This window comes from Callospermophilus lateralis, chromosome 9 (genome assembly GCF_048772815.1).
Source record: "Callospermophilus lateralis isolate mCalLat2 chromosome 9, mCalLat2.hap1, whole genome shotgun sequence".
Classification (NCBI taxonomy): Eukaryota; Metazoa; Chordata; class Mammalia; order Rodentia; family Sciuridae; genus Callospermophilus; species Callospermophilus lateralis.
In genome coordinates, this window is record NC_135313.1 from 6,537,825 (window position 1) to 6,559,456 (window position 21,632).

Genomic DNA, 21,632 nt, shown 5'->3' on the forward strand with positions numbered 1-21,632 from the left:
TCTATGCCCTGGCCCTTCATCTACAGGGTCAGCATGCAGTGGGTGGGGGATGTGGGTCGGGTTCCCTCCAGAGTAAGGGGTTCCCACCTGAGTAGGGGTGAGAGGACAGGTTCCAGCTGGGTCTCAGCTCTGTCACAGCGTGTGCCACAGTGGCAGGCAGTGAATGGATGGTTTGCTCTGAGAATGCCAAGGATTTGAATCCCTACAGTCCACACCTGGGGTCTGCAAGAGGACAGACACTGAGAAGCCTATGGTGGCCAGAGTGGCAGTGCAGGCCGTGGCACTTTGCAAGGCCTCTGACGCGGGAGCCCGTGACCTAGGGGTTGTTTACATGTCGTCTCTGAAGCTTCAGCTTCAGCTCTGGTCATAAAAGCTGGGAGGGGGGGCACTGTGTGCTGTAGGACAGCAGGCACCCAAGGGTGGTTGTGGAAGTTGCGTGGTGGCAGGGAACCTGGAGTCCCCCAGAGACCTGTGTGGAGGGAGTGACACCTACCCTTGGCCCTGTCCATGCCCAACCTCAAACTGGCTCCACAGAAGACTGTCCCAGTGTCCGTCTGGTGAGGGTGATGTTTTCTTGTCACCAACACGAATCCTCAACAGATTCCAGCCTCCCTGACTGCTCCCCCGGTGTCCCCACATTCCAGAAATGTGTGTGTGGCTCTGAGTGTCAGAGAAAAATGCCACGCCGATGGAAGAAGAAGAGAAAGGCACAATTTATTGGTCACACAGACTGGTGCCTGTGGGCGCCTGGGGGCACATAGGGATTCTTGCACACACTCTGGATTTGGTTTTCTGCATTAATTCTGTTATGTCAAAAAGCCACAAGGGAAGGCATTAACAATCTATTCTCCTAGTAACCAAGGACACAGGACTAAAAGCCACAGAGCTTGGGAAGAGGATGCACTAGTTTGAGAGCCTGGGACCAAGAGGCCCACCCTCTCCGGCAGCTGGGCTGGAGAGCTTGGCCTCTGGAGCAATAGTGGAGACTTGTCCCTTAGCAAGACAGAAGCGCTGGGGTGCTCAGCCTCATCCAGGCCTGGCAGTGGCTGCCCACTTCAGGCAGTGCGTAGGGATTTGGCACTAGACTCGGCAGGGGCCTTGACATCTCCAGCCAAGGTGGAGTCGTGATCTCTCCAACTGAAGAGTTAGAGCTGACTGTCCAGGCCCTGCTCTCCCAGGGGGCTGTGCTGGACCCCCTGGTTCGCAGAAGCAGCTCATATCACTGAAGCTGGAAAGGATCTGGCTCCTTGTACCCCAAATTAGCCATTCAGGTCCTACAGCCAAGCCCCTCTCTGCTCTGGAGGATACTGGCCTTCTTAATGCTTTGTCCAAACCGTTTAGGACACACCATTCTGAAGTGGAGGTGTCTGGGCAGCTGTTCCAGTTGGCTGGAGCCTCCACCCTGGAGTCATCCTGACACTGTGTTCGTAAAGCACTTAGCACAGCACGTGGTGAGGACTCCACCCATGTGTCCATTATTATTATTATTAATATTATTATTATTATTATTTATAATTCCACCCTTGAGTCTGGCACTTCAGTTTCCTTCTTTGAAAGGGCGACGAGAACAAGGTCCGGGGGTTCCAGGTACCGAGACCAAGATGGGAACCAAGTCTGGTATGAGTTTTCCTTTTAACCTCAGCTCTGCTCCCAGGGGGCAGCCAGCTCGCTCCTCCACCACATGGCACTGAGGCCCCTCCCCCGCCCCCAATAAAACCCTGCCCAGGAAGCTAGGTGGGAGCAGCAGAGGGTCCTGGGAGGGCTTCCAGAGCTGTGAGTGGCTTCCGGCATCATGCTGCTCCTTTGGGTTCCCGTCACCAGCAGCACCCCACGGGCTTCACTGCGGGGCAAGAACAGAGGGTTGTCAGGGGCTCACTCTCTCACCAGGCCATGTGTGACTAAGTGGCCCAGCAACACTGTGTGCTGTGGGCAAGGTCAGCCTTCCTGTGGCATGAAAACAGCCAGCCACACTGTTCTAAGTACTTCACATACAACACATGACATATACCGGTATGGTTATGCAATGATTATATGTAATAATAGTCATATAGATCATTAACTTTGTTATTTGTATATTATTACCATGAAGTCATATGTATGTATGACATAAAAAAAATAATACATAGTAATACGTGAGAGTATATAACAGTTCTCCCCAGAAATCTATAGGATACATGCCACTAATAGCTCCCTTTTATAAATAAGCAAACTGAGGCTCAAGGCACAGAGCTAGGAAGTAGGAGAGCTGAAATTCAGATTCAACACTGTTTTCACCACTGAGCTATACTCCAGTCCCCAGGGTGTTCCTAACCACTGTTAGTATTGCTGAAGAAAAACAAAAAACTAACAAAAAACACATTATTTTATAGGAAGGGAGATTATTTATAGGAAGGGGAGATTATGTTTGAAGTCTCTGAACAACAGGAACATTATGAATGCATGCACTAAGGATGCACAAATGAAATACAAATGTTCTAAGCTCCACAGGGCTAGGAGTTCATCCACACACGGCCCCTCCTCTGTCCCTTTTAGCAATCATTCAGAGGCAGTGGAAGGTCGGGGTATGGGGACAGTCAGGTTCAAGTTCAAATCCTAGCTCTAGCTCTTCCTCATGGAGCAGCTCCCAGAATGATCATGCACACAAGTGTACCCACACGTGTGCACACACACACACACACAGGCATGTCGATGAACATACCTGCATGGCGGTCCTGCTGATGAGCCCCTCCTCGGGCCGGTGCTTGCCGTGGTGGGGGAGCTCCGTGTTGTCACGGTAGTCTCGGCCCCTGGACTGCTGCAGTTGTAGCACGGCAGGGCTCTTGACGGGCAGGGGTGGCCGAGGGGCCGGGGTGGGCGCCGCCTGCTGGCTCATTTCTGACCTGGAAGGCTTGATGGGCCTCTTGGCTGGCACCGGAGCTTGGGAGCTGGCAGGGGCCTTGGGCTTCCCTTGGCTCTTGTCCCCGCCGGCGGCCCTGCCCTCAGCGGAGGATGAATAGGTAAAGGAGCGGAGTCGGGGCGCGGGGCTGAGGAAGGACGGGGGGCCCTGCTTGCCTGTCCCTTTGCCGCCCTCGCCCTCCTGGGCTTTGGTGAGCAAGATGCTGGGCGATGAGACCCCAGGGTCCAGGCAGGCTGCGGGCTCCTTCCGCAGCATCTTGGGGGACTCCTGCTCCTTCCTGGGAACCAGCTTGGGGAAGGAGCTCACGGACCCGTACAGAGGGTTCTCGAACATCTCGGGCTTGGTCAGCTGTGAGTCGTCGGGTGGAGGAGCTTCAGGGGGGATCTTCCCCAGGTCGCTGGGCCGGCAGCTGGGGGAGAGAGGGGAGGGGAGCCGGGAAGAAACGTGCTCTTCAACAGAGAGGACAGCGGGAGGGGCTGCTTCATGGGTGCCAGCTTTCGTTTTGGGGTGATAAAGACGTTTTGAAATTAGAGGTGGTGGTCGCATCTTTTTGGTATTGAATACCAAACTGTTCATTTTAAAATGGATAATTTTATGCTATGTGAATTTCACTTCAATAAAAAAATTAAAGAAATAAAGACGAGGAGATGATGGTACTGTGTTTTTCTATGTTCCCCCAAGCAACTTCAGTTCTGGACATTATCCACTAACAAAAGTTGATCACCCCAGAGCATCTGCGAACAAGGGGGACTTCAGTGGGGTTTTGTAGAAAGGGAAGGGTGAACTGAAATGGCACCTCCAATAACAACCCCCAGCCTCTGCAGGAAAGCCGGCCATGCCCCTCACTGATGGCAGACCCTGTCTCCAGGCTTCCTGAGAACTGTCACAGCTTCTCTGCCATCTCCAGCAATCCTATGGGACCCTTCACTTGCTTGGATGCTCAGGGAAATGGAAGCCTTGCAGGGGACCAGAGGAACCATTTGACCCTCCTAGGTAACCACTTGCGCTACTTGAGGCGTGACAAGCTCCCCCAGGCACAGTGGAGCTTCAGTGAAGCAAAGAAAGAAATCCGATGTCTCAGGTGGTCATCATCCAGATTAACACAGATCTTCCCAGGGGACAAAGTCCTTGCCCCGAGGGCTCCTGGGAGTGCGGTTTCCTTCCTCTCATAACTCACAGTGGGAAGGAACCAATGGCAGGTGGGGTCGTGGAGGGAACCTGAACAGATGTGACCAATTGTCCCCGTTCGCCAGGACTGAAGAATGGACTAAAGGGTTTCCTAAGAGGTGGAGCTTCTAGTGCTAAAGCTGGAACAGTCCATGGCAACCCAGATAGGTGGGCACCCCACCCCAGGCCTGGGGAAAGGGTGGGGACCTTGAGGTGCTGGTGACGGTGCTCAGTAATTATTCAGGCTGAGCTTGGGACCTGGAGGCTTAGGACCTACAGGCAGGGCGGGATCTTCCAGGTTCTTGCCTTGAATCACCTCCTTGGTGAGACGTGAACTTAGAACCCACCTGGGGGACTCTTGCCTATAGATGCCCTATTCTGCTCTCACCTGTGGGGCTGGAGGAAAACTGCCTACCAAGCTGTGTTCAGACCCTTAAACAAAGATATGTTTATATTAGGTGTGGAGGGGCACACCTGTAATGCCCATGATTTGTGGAGACTGAGGATTGCAAGTTAAAGACCAATCTGGGCAACTCAGTAAGAACTTGTTTCACACAAAAAATAAAAGGAGTTGGGGGCTGGGGCTTAGGCCTGTAACCCCAGCAGCTTGGGAGGCTGAGGCAGAGAGTCACAAGTTCAAAGCCAGCTTCAGCAACTTTGCAAGACTCTAAACAAGTTATTGAGACCCTGTCTCCAAATAAAAGCTAAAAAGGGGCCAGGCCAGGGATATGGTTCAGTGGTCAAGCACCCCTGGGTTCAATTTTGGTACCAAAAATTTAAAAATAAAAAGCAAAAATAAAAATGAGCTGGACTTGGAGGCACAAACATGCCTGTAATCCCAGCAGCTGGAGAGGGTGATACAGGAGTATTGTCAAGTTCAAGCTAGCCTGAGCAACTTGGCGAGGCTCTGAGTAACTTAGTGAGACCCTGTCTCAAAATGAAAAATAAAAAGGCCTAGGTAGCGATATGGCTCAGTGGTTAAATGCCCCTGGGATTAATCCCCAGTACAAAAATGAATGAATGAATGGGGCTGGGGATGTAGCTCAGTAGTAGAGCACACCTGGGTTCAAATCCTAGTACCGCAAAGTGGGGAGGATCCCAAAGATACATTTACTTTGGGAATTTATAAACTACTTAAACATTAGCTCCTTATTCTTTGTAGTTGCTTCCATTTCCATTTCTGGGGCCAAGGAAATGGCCTTTGCCAAATGGACACTAGGGAAAAATCTTCAACTGCCCCTGGTCCCCCATCCAGGGAAAACCCTGCCAGGCCAGAGGGGGCTGCAGGAGAGCAGCATTTTGAACTACACTCCCTGCATCGGCTCCCGACCACTGTGGAACTGACGTCCTCATGGATAAAAGGAAAAAACAAACCCTGCCAGGGAATGAGGCCAAGAGCAAGGCTTGGGTTCATTAAAGATAGTACTAACAGCCCCAGAGGGGACAGGAGGCTCGCCATGTTTTGCACAGCTTCAATCATTGTTAACGGGGTCTGCACTTTTCATGTCCATGGATCACCCTGTAGGACTGGAAACTTACAGGCCTCTCGGTCCCGATTCCTACGAGAGCTCAGGGGCTGCCCCTGCTTTGTTTTGGGCCTCAAATTGCAGACTCAGGTCCTTGGCGGTCCTGCCAGTCTCCTCTGCAGCTCCACCCTGCTTGGCCCACTTCTAGTCTGAGTGACTTCCTCTAAGACCAGGGCTGGCTGCTCTACCTCCCTTACGTACCTCTGTCCTAGTTTTCTAATAGCATGCAGCAGGAGAGACTGCACACAGGAACAGGGGCCCTCCAGGTGGAGAAAAAGAGAGGGGATCTTGGGGTTGAGAAGGGCTTCTACAGAGAGATCCCCAGCCCTGTTCTAGGTTCCCTCCAGGGAGCCAGAGATGCCCGGGGAGAAATTCACTTTTCATTTTTTTTTTTTTCTTAGCACTGGGGATTGAACCCAGGAGGCTACCACTGAGCTACACCCCAATTCTTTTTAATTCTTATGCATCTCTGCACCTGACAGGAGCTTGTTTTTCTTAATAGTATCTTTAATAATCTCTATCCCCCAACATTTTTTTTTTTGTTTTGGTACCAAGGATTGAACCCACAGTTGCTTAACCTCTGAGCCACACCCCCCTTCTCCTTTTAATTTTGAGACAGGGTCTCGCTAAGTTGCTGAGGCTGGCTTTGAACTTGAGGTTGTCCTGTCTCAGCCTTCCAACCCTGGGATTACAGGTGTGCGCCACCGCACCCAGCTATTCCCCAACTTTTAAAATCAAGCTGCACCAATGGGCTGGGACTTGGAGCTTCCACCAATAGGCTGGAGGGTAAGTAGTGAACAGAGCACACCCAAGCCCCACCCTCCCCAGGCTGCTGCCCTAGAATGAAATCCAGAGCAGGAATGACAAGATGAAGAGGACACTCACCTGGACTCCTGAGCCCTGAGGCAGGGCCCCCGGGTGGCTATGGAGGGTGAAAACTTCTTTGGTGATAAAGGTGGCTGGGAGGGAGGGGTTGGGGGACTTTCTCCCCTCACAGACCCCAGGGAGGAATCCTTGGGTGGCTGGTCATAGCTCCACGCAGTTAGCTGCTGGTCTGGGGACAGGGTCTGCTTCATGTGCAGGGACTGCCCGAAGGGCCCCACCATGTAGTTGGGGTTGATGAGCTCAGTGGCACCGGAGGAACTGCACAGAGTGGTCCTGTGGGAAAGACGAGGTGTGTTCGGGGGCTTTGCCCTTCTCAAGGTCAGCACCAGTCTGAGGACGGTGCCCTCTGATGTCCCCTGGCTCATCAGGTCCTCGACTGCTTTGTTCTTGGGGCACCAGATCTTTCACTCACTCACTCAGTGACTCTGGCCACGTGGTAGGTGCTGAGTGAGCACCAGGCCTGGAACCAGGAGCAGGGGTGTGATGGGAAAAAGGCAGCCCTGTTTCTGTTCTCACAGAACTCACATCTGTTGGGAGAGACCCACGCTGAACAAGCTCAGTGGCAGTCAGACAGGATATTTATATTGTGCTGAAGTAACAAGAATCAGAGGGTTGGGACTCAGGGGCAGTGGAGCCAGACAAGGCCTAATGGAGGAGTTGCTCTTTCAGCTGAGATAAGAAAAGACACAGATACAATAGAAAGTAGGGGAGGAGGTGCTGGGTAGAGGTAACAGTGCAAAGGCCCTGAGGCCAGAGGGGCTCAGCCTGTCCCAAGATGTTCTAAAGACCAGTGAGCAGATAGGAGAATGGAATGAGAAGCTGGCAGGCCAAGCCTGGGATCTGTGGGAGGTGGACAGGGTGGGTGGGGTGGGAAGGAGAGTGATTTCAGAGCAGACTCTGGCAGAGTCCTCTGGGATAAGGCGCACAGCATCAGAATGGGAAGCAAGTGCAAGGTCACAGAGGTCAAGGTTGGAGCTGCTCATGGGCAGTGGGATTAAAACTGTAGAGGGGCTGGCCCAGGTTTGGGTGAGGTAACCCCAACAGTCACACACGCTGCACGCTGCCTCTGTGCTCGGAAGTATCTCCAGAGAACTGACTGAGTACGCGGGTTGTGAGGAGCCCCTGCAGCCCCGTCTGTCTTTCCCTTACCCCCACCGGCCCATGAGGAGAGGCAAGGCTGGTCCAGTGCTGGTCAAAATGGGAAGGACTCTTTCCCCTGTGGGCCTCCTGATTCTGGAACCGGGCAGACACTTTAGAGCTAGGATGTGTTCTTTGACAGGGTGATGAGGGAAGAGTGAAAGGGGAACTTCAGTGCCCACGGCACGACATCAGTTTTAATCCCACTGCCCATGAGCAGCTCCAACCTTGACCTCTGTGACCTTGCACTTGCTTCCCATTCTGATGCTGTGCGCCTTATCCCAGAGGACTCTGCCAGGGAAGGGGACAGGGTATGAGCTGGAGAGGGAGCTGCTGTGTACAAGGGAGCAAGGGCAGGAAGGACAGGCAGGGTGGGGACTAGAGGCAGGAGCACAGGTGGGCTGGCCAGGAGACTCTAGACCCGGTCAGAAATTGAGGTGACCCTGCTGCCTTCTGTGCTATAGATTTCCATGTCCAGATTGTTCCCAGTTCAGCCCATCAAGAGCAACCCATGTGCATGTTCCCCAGTGCCTGCTCCGGTTAGTAGCAGAATGGGTTTGGGACCACACACCCTTCTGGCAGCCAGGTAGGCTGGGGACTGCACACACTTGGCCTTGATGTCTCTAGAATCTGACACACAGTAGGTGCTCAACGAACACTGGTTGAGCTGAACTGAACTTCCAGACAGCAGGGTCCAGGCTTCACTGCTGACATGCTGAGCTCCCCAGCGAGGGGCTCTGTGGTCAGAAGACAGGGGAGTCAAGGGCAGGAGAGTAGTCTTCTTGGTCCTGAGCCTCCTCCCTCCTCCACCCTGGAGTCTGTAGGCGCCAACTCACTTTGTCCTGGGCCCTGGTCTGCACAGCTGAGCTAGTGTGCGGTGAGCCCTGGAACCCCTGCCCTACCTGCTGGCAGGCTCCCACTGCTTCACGAGCTCGTGGCTGGTGAGGCTCTTTGAGCCCTTGGGCCCACTGGATTCGTCTCGCTCTGTCTTCACGAAGTCTGGAAGGCAAGGGTCAGAAAGAGCACATGAAGGCCAGGGGTAGCAAAGTGTCGTCCATTTACCGGCGGAAGCTGGAGATGAAGGGCGGCTACCTGGGAAGGTGCCCTCAGCAAGATTCTGAGGCCTCCCAAGGGTTCAGCGATTGATTAATTATGTCTGCTATGCCTCCAGAGGGAGAACTGGCACATGTGACCCAGAGCTGTCCTTTCATGTGACATTTTCAACTTGACCTCCGCAAAGGACAAAACAGGCCAATAATTCTTGTCAGATTAGGACAAAGTGAACATAACAGGTGGCTTCACAAGAGCATCTGGTACTTAGAGCCAACCTGTCCCTGGGGCTAATGGGGAGCCGGGATCCCACCTTCATTGCTGACTCTGGCTTGCAGCCCAACCCTGCAAGAGAAAGGAGCTTCCACAGGTCAAAGGGGGAACCACGGCCCAGAGGCAGCACCCCAAGATGGGCCAGGGCACCTCCTGGTGTGGGGACATCACACCTTCCCCACACAATGAAGGAGAGGCAGGAAAACCATCATACTGAGCAGTCCACGCCTGGCACTGGAGGGAACCTGGCTCAGCTACTCACCAGGGCTCTGAGCTTCAGCCAGGCGGGTAGCCCCTGCCTGTTTCCCCACCTGCCAAACACAGATAACCACACTGGGCTCCCAGGGTTATTGCGAGAGATAATGTTTATGAGAGGATCATTCTGCTTATTACCAAGAATTTAGTGCAAGTCTAATTCATTTAGGTATTGTCATTTGAATTCTCTAAAGCAAAAATTAAAAAGAAAAAGTGGGGTTGCGGGGAGATCATTTGTTCCCTGTGTAAAAAGGAAGAGATATTTGATAAATTTTTGGCAGAATAAGAGAAAAATTACAAATTCGAATTTAGATATACTCTGTGTTCTCACTATACTATTTTTCTTTGGTACTGGGGGGATTGAACCCAGGGTGCTTTACCACTGAATTACATCCCCAGCCCTTTTCGAAAGAGGGCCTGAATAAGTTGCTGAGGCTGATCTTGAACTTGGGATCCTTCTGTATCAGCCTCCTGAGTTGCTGGTGAATCACTGCACCCAGTCTCTTGGCCTCGTTCTGTATCCTTACAATAGGGTGGTGACAATTTTTAGTTAAGAGGGTCTTCACTAGGTTCTAAAAGGGAATGGCTTCTCAGGCTGGTGTTAACTCCTGCAATGAGTATTGGTCACAGAATGTGGCTGTGTTGGTGCCATTTATCATCATCATCACCACCATCATCTGCAGTGCTGGGGATCAAACCCAGGGCCTTCTGCACACCTGCTCACTATATCACTGAGCTGTGCCCCCAATCCTGGAGTCTTTCTCTTTTTTGGTACCAGGGATTGAACCCAGGGCACTTACTTAACCATTGAGCCACATCTCCAGCTCTTTATTTTTTATTCTGAGACAGGGTCTCACTGGTTGCTTGGGGCCTCAGTCTGGCTCTGAATTTATGATCCTCCTGTCCCAGCCACTTGAGCCATTGGGATTACAGGTGTAATGCCTGGCATGTGGTGTCATTTTTGAGAGCCACAATAAATGAACCCTCCCAACAGCCAAAGTAAGTGGCATTTAACAAGACCGAAGGATTTGAGCTCAAGTTGAAAAGGGTATGAGCACACAGAAGACTGGAGGATGCCATTCTGGAGGCAGCTGGGTCAGGGAAAAGCCAATGACATGTGGTGAGGACTGGGGGTGGGGCGGGGCTCTTCTAGGTGCATGTGGTGGATGAAAGCAGATGGGGAGGTCCAGCACCCTGGGCGGGCCACCCGAGGAGAGGTGTCAGTAGGTATGAGGGTATGTTGCTCTCATTGTGAGAGGGCATTATATGGCCAGGGGAAGAGCAGGAAGATTCCAAATCTCAACTGCGGCAGAGCTTTGATCTCCTTTGCCTGGTGGCCTGGAGAGGTAGGTTTCACACCAGGTAGGTTGGTTTTGCAATCTTGGTGGAGGCCTAACAGGAGGTGGCAAGGCCTAAAGGCCAAGAAGAGGTGAGAGCAGGAGCTCTGTAAACTTCACAAGCTTTGTGCCCTTGAAAATGGAAGCTGACCAAGTTTGGCAAGTGTGACCTGGGCTGCCGGGCATTGGGGTTCTAGAGAAACTCTTGAAGAAGGTAGAAGTGGGTCACTGGACTTAGAAGCTTTCCAAGCTGGGTTCTGTTCGAGGTTGCAGTGGAAAGCTTTGCTGAGAGAAGGCACAAGGCTGTTCCTAGCACAGGAGGTGACCAGGGCTGGGGCTCACTCACCGTAGAGCTTCTCCCTCTTCTTGCCCTGCGAGGTCTGTAGCTTAATCTGCCCCTGGAAATGGCCTGTCATCTCTCCATGGTGGGTGAGAGGGGTATGGATGGGCAGCTGGGTTTCTGTGGCCTCCAACCGAAGAGCAATGCAGCCCTCACCTGGGGGGAAAGAGAGGAACAGCCCTGTCAAGACCAGACCATTTCACAGGAGAAGCAGAAGCACCGAGCATGAGCCGGACACGGCTTCACCTCTGTAGTCGATCATCGGACACCGTGGCCAGGCAGAGACCCTGTCACTAAACCTTTAGAACAACCACAGCAATTTGGGACAAATGACTCAAATCTCACAGCAAAACGTAATCTCCATGGATTTTCAATGTGAAAAGAAGAATTAAATCCTAGAAAAGCCAGCAACAAACCAGAATTAAATGCTCACCTGTTTGCTCTAGGGGATTGTAACTTCCCAAGGTTCAAAGCAATGTTAAGAAACGATAAGACAGGCAGATAGACAAGTTTAAAACTTCCGCACAAAGAAAAAACCTAAAATAGTCAGGCAGAGTGGGGCAAGCCTGTAATCCCAGGGATTTTGGAGGCTGAGGCAGGAGGATCACAAATACGAGACCAGCCTCAGCAACCTACTGAGACCCTAACAAAAAAAGGACTGGGAGTGTAGCTCAGTGGTAGGGCACCCCTGAGTTCAATCCCCAGTACTGCAAAATAAATAAATAAATAAACAAACAAATAAATAAATAACCTCTAGAATAAATTTAAAAAGAAATGACGTGGGAAGCTGGCTTGTCCAGGAGGGAGGGACTGGCTGGGGACACATGAGAAGTACAGCAATGCTTGCAGATCTGGCTTCAAATCAGGACTCAGTCAGTCAGTACCTGTGCAACTTCTCATGTGACCTGCTCTGAGCCTGAGTTTGTACCTATTCACTGGGGAATAAATAGTATCTACTTTGTAGCTCTCATCAGGATTAAATCAAGTAACACCTGCAAAGCACCTGCCACAGGCTTGACCCAGGGAAGGTGCTGGGTGGGAGAAGTTGCAGTTGCTGTTGCAGAGGCTTCATGGGACAGGAGCGGTGAACCTCTAGTAAAGGCCCGTGTAAGAGCAGCCCCAGGACAGGACAGGCGCAGTAGGAGGACAGATGGGAGTGGCAGGTCACCCTCCCTCGAAGGAGATGGCACCGCCTCCTTGCTGGAGGCTGCAGGCTCACAGGTGGCCTGTCCCTGTCCAGGATGCTTACCGTAGGACTCATCACTATCAGAGGACTTAATGCTGATGAGGATGTGCTGGTCCAGCAGGTACTCAGGGTCAGAGATAATGGGCTTCAGCTGCAGAGGGGAGGCAAGGATTCAAGTCAACAGGTGGGGGCAGGTGAGGAAACACGTGGGTGGACAGGTGGACTAGAGTCTCCACTATCAATGGGGGGGCACATGGGGAAACAGGACACAAGTTGTTCTTTATCAGGCAGATTCAACTCTCAGCTCTCTGTGATGGAGAGTACAGGTGGGAACTGGGAGGCCCACCCTCCCTGGTCAGGGCCTCTTCCCTGTACCCTGCCACCTGCACTCAGGCCTCCTAGGTCCATAACGCCTCCCTTCCTCTATTCCCCTCCTTTGCATATTTCAGGGCCTTGGGAGATGGGCCAGGGGCCAGGAATGACTGAAATGACTCCTGGGTCCACTCAGCCCCACACTCCCCCTGGCAGGCCACTGCCCTGCCCCTCAATCTCTCATAGGCCTGTGGATTACATCATTGCTGACACCAGAGGCCTGACCCAACCTGGGAAGGAGGAGGCCTGTGTCTCCCTGAAGCAGACTCCCACCCTGTTGGGCCAGGAGTGTCCTTCAGGTTGCTGGAGGTGTGGCTTAGTGATTGACAGATACAGACTCCTCATTCTAGCTGTCCCCAACCTCCTGCTATAAGAAGAGCCAGGGACTGCGGGCTCCTGGAGGCCCTGCTGGTCCAGCTTGGGGGCAGGTCCGTGCCAGGCTTTATGCTCTGCTGGGTGAACTGTAAACCTCACCTGTGGAGGGTGGTGTGCAGCCAGTACAGGGAGGAGCTCTGTGTGCCCAGGGCTCCTACATACCAGCTGCAACTTATGACTCCAACACAGAGGGGCCTAGGAACAAGGTCACATGCTGCTCCAGGCTATCCCCTGGTGCAGTGCTCCTGGCATCATATCAAGATGGACTTGCTATTTTTCTATCCAGAAGGTTCCAGAAAAATAACTGGAAATCGCAGTAGGCTGAGGCATCCTGGGGTTCAAGCACTGCACCCACACTCTGCTCACTGACAGGTAGTGATGTCTGGCTCCAAGTTAGACCTAGGGCCAGGGCCAGGTTTGCCGACACTGGACCCCATCCTCTCTGGGCTGCAGGGATTTAGAGGGAGAGAAGAAGCTGAGGCAGAAGTCAGGGTGGAAGGTCTGGAGCAGAGTTGGGTGAAGGCCCTGAGGTGCTGTGGGAGCAGCAGATGAGGCTTGGGAGGCCACCCAACCTGGCACCTTGATGTCAGCCTGATAAACAGGTGGATGCCAAGGGCGGACAGGCACCCCAGAAAGATCCATTAGCAGGAGACAGAAGTAGAGACTCTTGGGAGGTGGCAGCAGCACAGAGGAGAGGGGACATAGACTGGAGCAGCAGGACTTGGCCAAAGTTAGGATATAGGGTCTAGAGGCAGATAGGGTATCCAGAGGTCCCAAGCTGGACCGGGGAGTGGACACACCATGGGAACTGGGATGCTGGCGTCACCAAAGGAGAAAATAATTCAGGTCCCTTGTGGGAGCAACCGGGAAAAGAGGTCCAGGCAGGAGGATGGGGTCCAGCTGATGGGACAGAAATGTTTACTAGAAGCCCTGAGATGGCCCCAAATGGGGACTCTTGACAGCTGTCCAGGGACTCAGTACAGACCTCTAACCACAGCGAGGTGAAACAGCGGAGGCCCTGAAATGACTGGAATCGTACCTGAATCAGGAGAATCTGGAGTTTAGGCACTGCTTCTGTTCCTGAGAGGATACAGCCTCCTTATTGGCCAAGAGTTGGTTCCAATCTCGGTCAATGCCAGCATGGGTAGCTCAGCCTCCCCAAACCTGCCTTTGACCCATCCCAGCCTCAGGAGAAACCAGGTCCCTCCACCTACTTAAAGCCACTTCAGGTGTGACCCCTCAGGGGGAACCTTCCAGGGAGTCCAGGAGACCCCACTTCCTGTGAAATCCACCTGGCCCCAGACCCGACTTCTTGTACCCTTCTCATGATGTATTCTACTCCAATGTATTCCCAGCCCAAACATCTGGAACACCCAAAGAGCTCCTGTTTAATGACAGCCAACACCTCCACTGTCAATTTAGCAGCACAAAAGCCGTTTTGTGGAAAACCTCTTTATACATAAGGCCAATGTTCCCACTGAGGCTGGCCTTCAGGTTTGCAATGCGCCCTGGCTCACCTGGGCCGCGGCCACCTCACGCACTTACTGCATGCACAGTGTACAGCTAGGAGCCACCCGCTGCTCTCTAGCTTTCCCTTGACCCGCGAGCCAGCACTGAACAGGGGAAGGAGCACCGAAGGGCACCTGGGCCATCCAGTCCTGGGTCTGCCACTCACGAATGTGCCTCTGACCCTGTACCTCAGTTTTCTTCTCCGCAAAGCCATGTGGTAAGACAAATCTTCCTTAAGATCCCTTCTATGATCCATGGGGCAGCCAGGTCACAGCTCTGCCCTGGGCCAGGATAGCTGGCCCTGTGTCTACGAAATCCCCCGGGAACTTCCTCTTCTTGGATTACCTTGGGAAGGGTGTCGCCAAACCGCACAAGCAGCTCCCCTTCGCTCCCCTCTTCGTTTTCTCCTTCCTGGCTCTTGACAAAACCTGTTGGAGGACAAGAGGACTGTGTGGGGAAGATAGGGCCGGGACGAGACCCAGATGGTACCTTGGGGTGTCCCCCAGCCAAGGAAGATGGTCCCCCTCCTCTTAAATCTTTGGGGGCCTCAGCTGCATTTAGAAATCAGGCTTGTTGGGGATTCTGTTTCTGTGCAGGGAATGGTCATTTGCCAACATGGTCTAAGTATTTTTAGGAAAATCAAGGAGATCCCCCCTCCTTTTCGGCTCTCTGCAACAAACTGGGCAACAGAGAAATCATCACATCACAGGCAAGAAGATTAGGAAACATGACAGCTCGTCCCACACCACTCAGGATAGCAGCCTTTTGAAATTCTAATTTAAGCTTCCTAATATGCTGTTTCCATAGAAATGTATGCAAATGTCTCGAGAGTTTATTAAAGACACCATGCAAAAATCCTCAACCTTTTTGGAACTGCTCTGACCCTGCTTGGTGAACAGGGTCCTGGGGACTTAGCGGCAAAGGCTGTTCTATCACCAGGACTGGGTCTTACTGAGACCAAGGAGGAAGGGACACAGGGGGCCGAAGTATACCTGGCAACATTCCTGATTTCTGGAAGCAGCACAGCTACGCCTCCATTGTGGAGTTAACTCCCTCCCTCTTCCGCGCCACTATCCAGACCAACCCAGTGAGAACTAGGAATCATGCACATCTCCTGCCTTGGAAGAGCTGGAGACAATCTGTCTAGAAATGTCACCCAGAAAGGGTGTTTCCTAAACACAGTTGGTGTTAAATGCTGCCAGCTGGGGAGGCTGTCCAGCTCTGGCTTGCTTTTGGATGCTACGGGCCACTGGGGAAAGATGCTGGTGATATCTACAGAGCAACAGGGGCCAGGGCGATGGTAGGTTGGTGGCAGCAGCTGTTCAGGCCCTGTGCTGGCCTTTACAAGCTCCAGAACTTTGCCCCAAACTCTCTGGCTGAGTCACAGCCCAGCATGGGGCAAACTCAACGGAGTTATAGTGTGCTGAGGGGCCAGGAGAGGAGCCACAGGTTCCTAGGGGCTGAGAGGTCCGAACATCAATGGCTGCAGGTTGTCCCCTGGGCCCTCCCACAGCAGCCCCATTTCTCTGACCCCACGAAGGTCCATCAGAGAGTCCTCTCCAGTGAAAGGAGAAATTGAGGGGGATACCACTTATGAAAAGGATTATGAGAGAGGTGGCCTGGCTGGGCGCTGTGGCGCAGGCCTGTAATCTCAGTGGCTCAGGAGGCTGAGGCAGGAGGATAGCGAGTTCAAAGCCAGCCTCAGCAACTAAGTGAGGCACTAAGCAACTCAGCGAGACCCTCTCTAAATAAAATACAAAAAAGGGCTGGGGATGTGGCTCAGTGGTGGAGTGCCCCTGAGTTCAATCCCCAGTACCTCCCACCCCTCCGAAAGAATGGTGGCCTGTCCCACCCAAAAGACCACTTACTCTCTAAACAGCTCGAGTGGAATTCCAGGTAGAATTTAGTTTGGGACTTGGTCTTCAACGTGGCATAGCACTCGAGGAACTCGATCTGCCCTTGGCTGTCGACAGTCCCAGGACCTGGAACAGGTGAAGACGGGGATTGAGGGGCGCAGTGTGCCTGGATGTGCAGCATGTCCTGTCGGCTGTTCATCAAGGTTTCTTTCCTCTGGGTGCTCTTTCCCCAGGCTGAGCTCCCGCTTATAGTCCCAGGAAGGGGAGAGGAGGAGGAAGGCAAAGTTTTCCTTGAGGTGAGGCTACAACGAAATCCACCACCCTGCTGAGTGTTCCAGATGACAGTTACAACCTCTCTGATCAATCATGGGCTGGCCATGTGGGGAGCAGAATGGAAAGAAAAAAGAGTTCAACGAGCCAAGATCTACTCTTGGTTTTGCTACTGAAGCTGTACAGCCTTGGGAACCCCCTTAATCTCCCCAACCTCCCCACTAGTTCCAATGAAGAGTTTGTAGAAAAGCCCAGAAGCTCAGAATCCAAATTTGTTCGGTTTTGGATTCAGATAAGTGAGGGACAGCTGCTCTTTCTTCCTCAGGTGTGTACTTATCCCCAGTCCTCCTTCTGGGCTCCGCAAGCTCACTGGTGCTAATTAAGACTGCGTTAATTCGGTGGTGCTTTTGTAAGTATCCTTAAGCGGGTTTTAAACAAGGGTTCGGACCATCCATGTAAATTCTGAGCCACTTGAGAACAAGAACAAATATCTCCTTTCTCTATTCCTCACATTCTTCCTTCTCTTCTTTCTCCTTCGAAGCCCCACAGCACTAGGCTGCTCTGGTAGATAAGCCATCAAAGCTCAACCCAGGTAACCAGTATTTTTGAGCATCTCCATGTACGGACTGGTCCCAACAGTGACGACGCTCCAGACAGCAAGAGACCGGAGGAGACACCGCCAGCCCATCAGGGCTGCAGGAGCTCAGGGAAAGTGCAGATGGGTGGGAGCAAGGGGGAGAGGAACCTAAAGGCTAGAAGGTTCTGTGGAGCACAGAGGCAGAGCTGGGAAGGAGGCCAGAGGGAGGCCAAGACTGGTAGAGAGGGAAGGTCACAGTGCTGGGGCCCCACGCGTCAGGCCCGTACCATGGGAAAAGCATTCCAGGGGGTGTCCCAGCCTTACCTCCATCCCTCCTGACTAAGGGCACAGAGCCAGACAGCCTCCCCCTGCCTGTACCTAGGTCCCCCACACTCAGCCTTTGTAAATGAGCCTGAATTTATGCTGCACAGAATAGGGAGGTGCAGAGATGGCAACCCGAGCCCCTGGATACCCAGGCCGCAGGCTGGATGGACACATACCTACCGGGACGAGGGTAGCCTGGCAGCCGGGGAAGATCCGAGAAGCTACCTGCAAATCTAAGTATCACTTACTCCAGTATTTCCCACCACTCAGCCATCTACGTCCACCTTCAAATATTTTTACCATCAGACCTACTTTATAACCATATCAGTATTTACCTAAGAGAGACTCACTTTAAAAATGTGAGTGTAAGGAAGGATACACCACCATACTGAATGGAAAACCAATGGACTCACTTACAAGAGACAAATTTTAAAACGTATCAGAACACATCACTGATGAATGTTCATTCCTATCCTGCACGCCCAGAATCATCTTTGGTGGTAAACAGGCTACACCTCAGTAGACACTGATTTCCTGTTTTTCAGACTACATTTCAAAGTGTCAAAGGCTGCTGCATTTGCCAAATAGAGTATCTGAAATTGTGATGTGGCCTGGACATGACAGACTGGATCTGTCCTGAAGCATAGCCTTCTTCCAACAGACAACGGATGGCTGCAACCAGAAGGCAAGTCCCCAAGACCCTTTATCTTTGAGGAAAACAGAAAGGGACACTGCTCACTGCTTACCATTCTTGGAGACAAACTGGGAGGTGACCCCTGCCTCGAATGTGGCGAAGACAGGGCTGTGATCACTGGTCATGATGTCGCTGGTACTGCCTGCAGGGAGGGGAAGGCATTTCTAGGCGAGGTTCGCCATCTGGTCAAGCTGCAGATGGCGAACCCACCGCAGGGACAGGCTGAGACCTGAAGCTGAGAAGCCGGAGGGTGGGTAGCAGCGCTGAGACCAAGACCCCTGCCGATGCTGGCCAACCCCAGGGCTCCTGCCTGAGCGTGCGCAGCCAACACCAGAGAGAGCAGACACCAGCAGCCCAATCCAGTCCAGCCCAGGGAACAGGGAGCAAAGATACATTTGCTGTTTTAAGACACTGAGTTAGGAAGTGGTAACTCGAAGACCTCCACTGTCGCCTGGCTCTCTGCAGGTGGCTAATGGAGGCAGAGGGCCGAATCTTCCTAGAAGTAAGAACTGCCCTGGGATCTGCAGAGGTGAGAAGGAGAACTGCTGATGCAATTGGCCCCGTGTGGGGCTGGGAAGGAGTCACAGGCCCTCAGGTGAGCCCAGGGGTGGAGGGGGACACGGAGGGAATAGAGGGAGGAGACTAGAGCAGTGCCCTGGCTGTGGATGTGGGAAGGGAGGTGGCCTTGTGTGAAGTTCGTCTAGTGAGGCCACTTCTGGGAGACAGAGCCAAATAAGCAGGGTCCACGGGTTAAACTATCCTGGGGTAGTTGCTCTGGGCCCTTCTGGGGAGCAGGTAACACAGACAAAAAAGAATAGGTATCAGCTCAGCATATGGGCCCAGAGCTCAATGCCGGGGTTTGCTGGCCTCCAGAGAGGCAATTGCAAAGGCAGCCGCCGGGCAGAGGCACGACCCCTCCTATTCCTCTCCTCACCATGAGGGGCCCCCACCTGGAGGGGCCGGAATCATGAGGCCTATCAGGGAGGGGCCTCTGGCCTGGGACTGCTCATGGGCAGTGCCAGGGATGCCACTGTCCGGGAATTTGCAACGTCTTAATTAACACATGATTCTCAGTCAGTATTCAAAATGACGCTGCTCTATAAATTTTTAAGCTCTCTCTCTGCAAGTAATGGAAACTAATCTGTAGGTTTAAGACGAAACATGCTGGGTGATTAAGATCACCTGACATCCCTTAAACTTCAAGGTTCAACAATTATTTCTTAATTATTTTGGGAATGTATTCTATAAATTATTTACTTTATTTTAGTATTGTTTATTATAACCCCCTCCCCTTGTCCTGGAGATTGAACCCAGGGATGCTCAACCACTGAGTTACATCTCTAGCCCTTATTTTGAGACAGTCCCTTATTTCAAGATAAGGTCTTACTAAGTTGCCAAGGCTGGCCTTGACCTTGCAGTCCTCCTGCCTCAGCCTTCTGGTGCTGGGATTACAGGTGTGCACCCCACCCCTGGGTATTATGTCTTTTTCACTGATTTAACTCAGTTTATCTGTACAAATGTGTGTGAGTACTTTATGACATGTATCAAGTTGAACCATATGAATGCCCAGTATTTGACCATTTATGAACTACAAAACACCAATTTCATATACTCAAATTTAATATAGTCCTTTTCAAAAGAAGTAAAACTGAATTTCTTTTTTTGTTCCAAAGATCTTGGGGCTGGGGCTGGGGCTCAGTGGTAGAGCACTTGCCCAGCATGTGTGAGGCACTAGTTTCGATCTTCACCATCACACGAAAATAAATGAATAAGGGGCTGGGGATGTGGCTCAAGGGGTAGCGCACTTGCCTGGCATGAGCGTGGTGCTGGGTTCGATTCTCAGCACCACATTAAAAATAAAATAAAGATGTTGTATCTGCCGAAAACAATAAATATTAAAAATTCTCTCTCTCTTAAAAAAAATGAATAAAATAAGGGTATTGTGTCCATCTGTAACTAAAAAAAAAATTTAAAGCGGGGAGGGGGCTCAAAATTCAGAAGTCACAAAAAGCATTTATTGTGCTACAGCCCCAACATGGATGGGATATGTCAACTCCTTCGGGCCACCCCCTCAGGGGAGCAGGAGTCCGTCCATCTTGCAGATGAGCTGACTGAGGCCTTCCCAACGTGTGGCTGTTGTCAGACCAGACCCCGTTTCCACTCACCGTAAGACTGACACACCACATGTACCAGGGGGTAAGACTTCCAAAGGACTCGGTCACACCAGGAGGGCAAGTTGTACTTCATCTGTAAATCAAAGTCACGTGTTGAAAAGTCCTGCTACTTTTTAATTTTAAATCAGTTAAAAAAAAAAAGAAAAGAAAAGAAAAGAAAAGGTCAACTGGTGGCTTCTGGAATCCTCAAATTCAACTGCTGTTGGTTTTTCATAGATTTTCCCCAATGGCACTGCTGTGTCCCACATGTCGAGAGGTCCTGATCCCTGTTTCTGAGTAAGACCCGTTCACCTCCCTGCTCTCTGCGCCTGCTCTCCTCACCACCTTAGCATTTCTGCATCCTCACCTCCTCTTTCAAAGAAACCATCTACTTCTATTCAATCCAGTCCCCATCATCTTCTCCTGCTGCTTGCTTTAAAAATATACCCCAGCCATGGTCCCCAACACCCACAGAATCATTCAAACAGAATCTAATACAGGAGGAGCCCCTCCTGGGCCTCAGGCTATGGTGCTGAGCAAGACACCCATCAGGTGTGATGGACAGGCAAGGGGGCAACGCTAAGAACCCTCCTTAATCGATGTTCTTATTCCCCAGGCTTAGCTCTTTCTTTTTTGTCTCTATAGCTCAAGGCATGCCAGGCATGGTGGTGCACAACTGTAATCCAAGTGGCTTGGGAGGCTGAGACAGAAGGATCACAAGTTCAAAGCCAGCCTCAGCATCGGCAAGACAATGAGCAACTCAGTGAGACCCTGTCTAAATAAAATACAAAAGAGGGCTGGGGATGTGGCTCAATGGTCGACTGCCCCTGAGTTCAATCCCTGCTGGAAGGAAGGAAGGAAGGAAGGAAGGAAGGAAGGAAGGAAGGAAGGAAGGAAGGAAGCTAGCTCAAGGTACTTATCCTAAAAGAGCCTACCCTTGCTTTTTTCTTTTTTTTCGAACCAAATTTCTTTCAAGAATGTTCTGGTTCGCAGCCTTCACTTTCTGGATTAGCACATTTTCGTCTGCCCCTAACTTGAGATCAGCTCACATGCAGTGAGTGTATGGCTGGATGAGTTTTTACCTTGGGTATACCTGCTAAGCCACTGTCCACATCAGGAATGGTTCATGTCCTCCCGGGAGGTTCCCACATGCGCGTTCCTTGTGAAGACCCCCCTCCTCGGGAGGACACCAGGGGGACTAAGGTCTCCCTCAGTTGATTCTGCCTGGTCTTCAACTCACATAAATGGACTTGCTCAGTATCCTGTTTTGGGGTCTGGCCCTTTCATCCCTATTGTTGCTTGTAAAAAGTTCCTTCGTTTTAAGAAATGTTGAAATAGTATTCTCACTAAGTTGCTTAGGGCCTTGCCAAGTTGCTGAGGCTGCCTTTGAACTTTCGATCCTCCTGCCTCAGCCTCTGGAGCTGGTGGGATTACAGGCACATGCCACCAT

The 21,632-nt window shown here is 51.8% G+C and overlaps 1 protein-coding gene across 2 annotated transcripts in view; it reads right to left on the bottom strand.

Moving 5' to 3' along the window:
- Positions 1-713: 713 nt before the first annotated feature.
- Inpp5d (inositol polyphosphate-5-phosphatase D) overlaps positions 714-21,632 on the bottom strand; it is a 109,047-nt gene continuing 88,128 nt past the window's right edge. For both annotated transcript variants that reach the window (XM_076866101.2, XM_076866100.2), the window contains 10 exons: positions 20,195-20,276; positions 18,082-18,171; positions 16,177-16,290; positions 14,654-14,736; positions 12,116-12,203; positions 10,873-11,022; positions 8,514-8,610; positions 6,475-6,747; positions 2,699-3,305; positions 714-1,840 (listed from right to left, as the gene is read on the bottom strand). In XM_076866101.2, the coding sequence (XP_076722216.2) occupies positions 1,838-1,840; positions 2,699-3,305; positions 6,475-6,747; positions 8,514-8,610; positions 10,873-11,022; positions 12,116-12,203; positions 14,654-14,736; positions 16,177-16,290; positions 18,082-18,171; positions 20,195-20,276 (1,587 nt within the window). In that variant the 3' untranslated portion in view covers positions 714-1,837. The remainder of the gene's footprint in view (positions 1,841-2,698; positions 3,306-6,474; positions 6,748-8,513; positions 8,611-10,872; positions 11,023-12,115; positions 12,204-14,653; positions 14,737-16,176; positions 16,291-18,081; positions 18,172-20,194; positions 20,277-21,632) is intronic.